This window comes from Diadema antillarum, unplaced genomic scaffold (assembly GCF_040938485.1).
Source record: "Diadema antillarum isolate AM-2024a unplaced genomic scaffold, OU_Dant_1.0 scf00000045, whole genome shotgun sequence".
Classification (NCBI taxonomy): Eukaryota; Metazoa; Echinodermata; class Echinoidea; order Diadematoida; family Diadematidae; genus Diadema; species Diadema antillarum.
In genome coordinates, this window is record NW_027270934.1 from 3,091,244 (window position 1) to 3,092,483 (window position 1,240).

The 1,240-nt window shown below is 50.0% G+C and overlaps 1 protein-coding gene across 1 annotated transcript; it reads left to right on the top strand.

Moving 5' to 3' along the window:
* The first annotated feature begins 226 nt into the window (after positions 1 to 226).
* Positions 227 to 1,000, top strand: LOC139714271 (adenosine receptor A3-like). The gene has a single exon (XM_071625990.1). The coding sequence runs from the start codon at positions 227 to 229 to the stop codon at positions 998 to 1,000; it is 774 nt and encodes a 257-aa protein (XP_071482091.1).
* Positions 1,001 to 1,240: the final 240 nt, after the last annotated feature.

Below are 1,240 nucleotides of genomic sequence, written 5' to 3' on the forward strand. Positions count from 1 at the left end.
CCAACTGCTGCCACCGCGCTGAAGCAGACGCCGATGCCGCGCAATCGTCTGCAATTAGTGCTACTTCTCCCAGTAAGTCTTAATTGTTCAACTAAAGGCACATGTGCCATACGAAGAAAAGAAGATGAATTGATCCCGACGGTATTAACTCTCATTAGAGGAAAAGTCGATCAATGGAGTTCGCATGTGTCTTTACCTGATAATCTTATCGGTTGTGGACGGCGCCATGGATGATATACTTCAGAGCCTTAACGAAACGGGTGGTCGGGAGGTAGTAACCGAGCTGATTCTAGCGTCGGCGGAAAGCGAAGTCGCATATTTTGAGACGGTACCAGTGGAATGGATGGATATTGCCTATTATGGCAGCGAGGTGATCCTTGGCGTGTGCGCCACCATCGGGAATACCGCCGTCGTAGTGGCGGTGGCGGTCACAAGAGAACTCCACACGGTCCCCAACACGTACCTCGTTTCCCTGGCGATCAGCGATCTCTGCATGGGCGTGCTCGGCATCCCCATCCTCCTGTTGGCCCTGAACGGCTGGCCCAGGAACTACGGGCTCTGCCTGACTCTCCTCACTGTGGTGCTCCTGCTCGATCTCTGTTCCATCTACTCCCTCCTGGCGCACACCTTCAACCAGTTTTACTCCACCTGCTACCCGCTACACTACCCGCGGGTCTCCACCAGGAACAGGGTCGTGTTGCACCTTGTCCTAGCCTGGCTGGTACCACTTTCCATCGCCCTGGTCATGCCCCTGGGCTGGAATGATGGTTACCCAAGCATGGGCTACTGCAAACTAATTCGCGTTGTCAGCATGGACTTCCTGGCATTCATGTTCCTCGCTGGTATGATACCGCCATTTCTTGCCATGTGCTTCATGTACACCCGAATCTTCAAGGCGATCGCCAGGCAGGTGGGTACATGGATGTGGATACGATCTACTGCTGGTGTCATTCGACCGACAGTTTATCCACCATGCCGTACATTTAAGTGTACACTTTAAACATCAAACATGTTCACATGTTCATTCATTCCATAAGGCGAAGTGATTGACATTATTGCAATTTTGGAAGGCAAAATATGCGCTAAGGCCAGGGCCATTCATTCCTAAAATCTATAGCAGCTTAGTGATTCCTTAAAACGCATTCTTCTTATGGACTAATGTGAAGGTCTGTTGTTATTCTTGTTATTACTTCATTGCAACACTCTTCTCGTGGGCAAATTGTTTAAAAAGATGCTCATA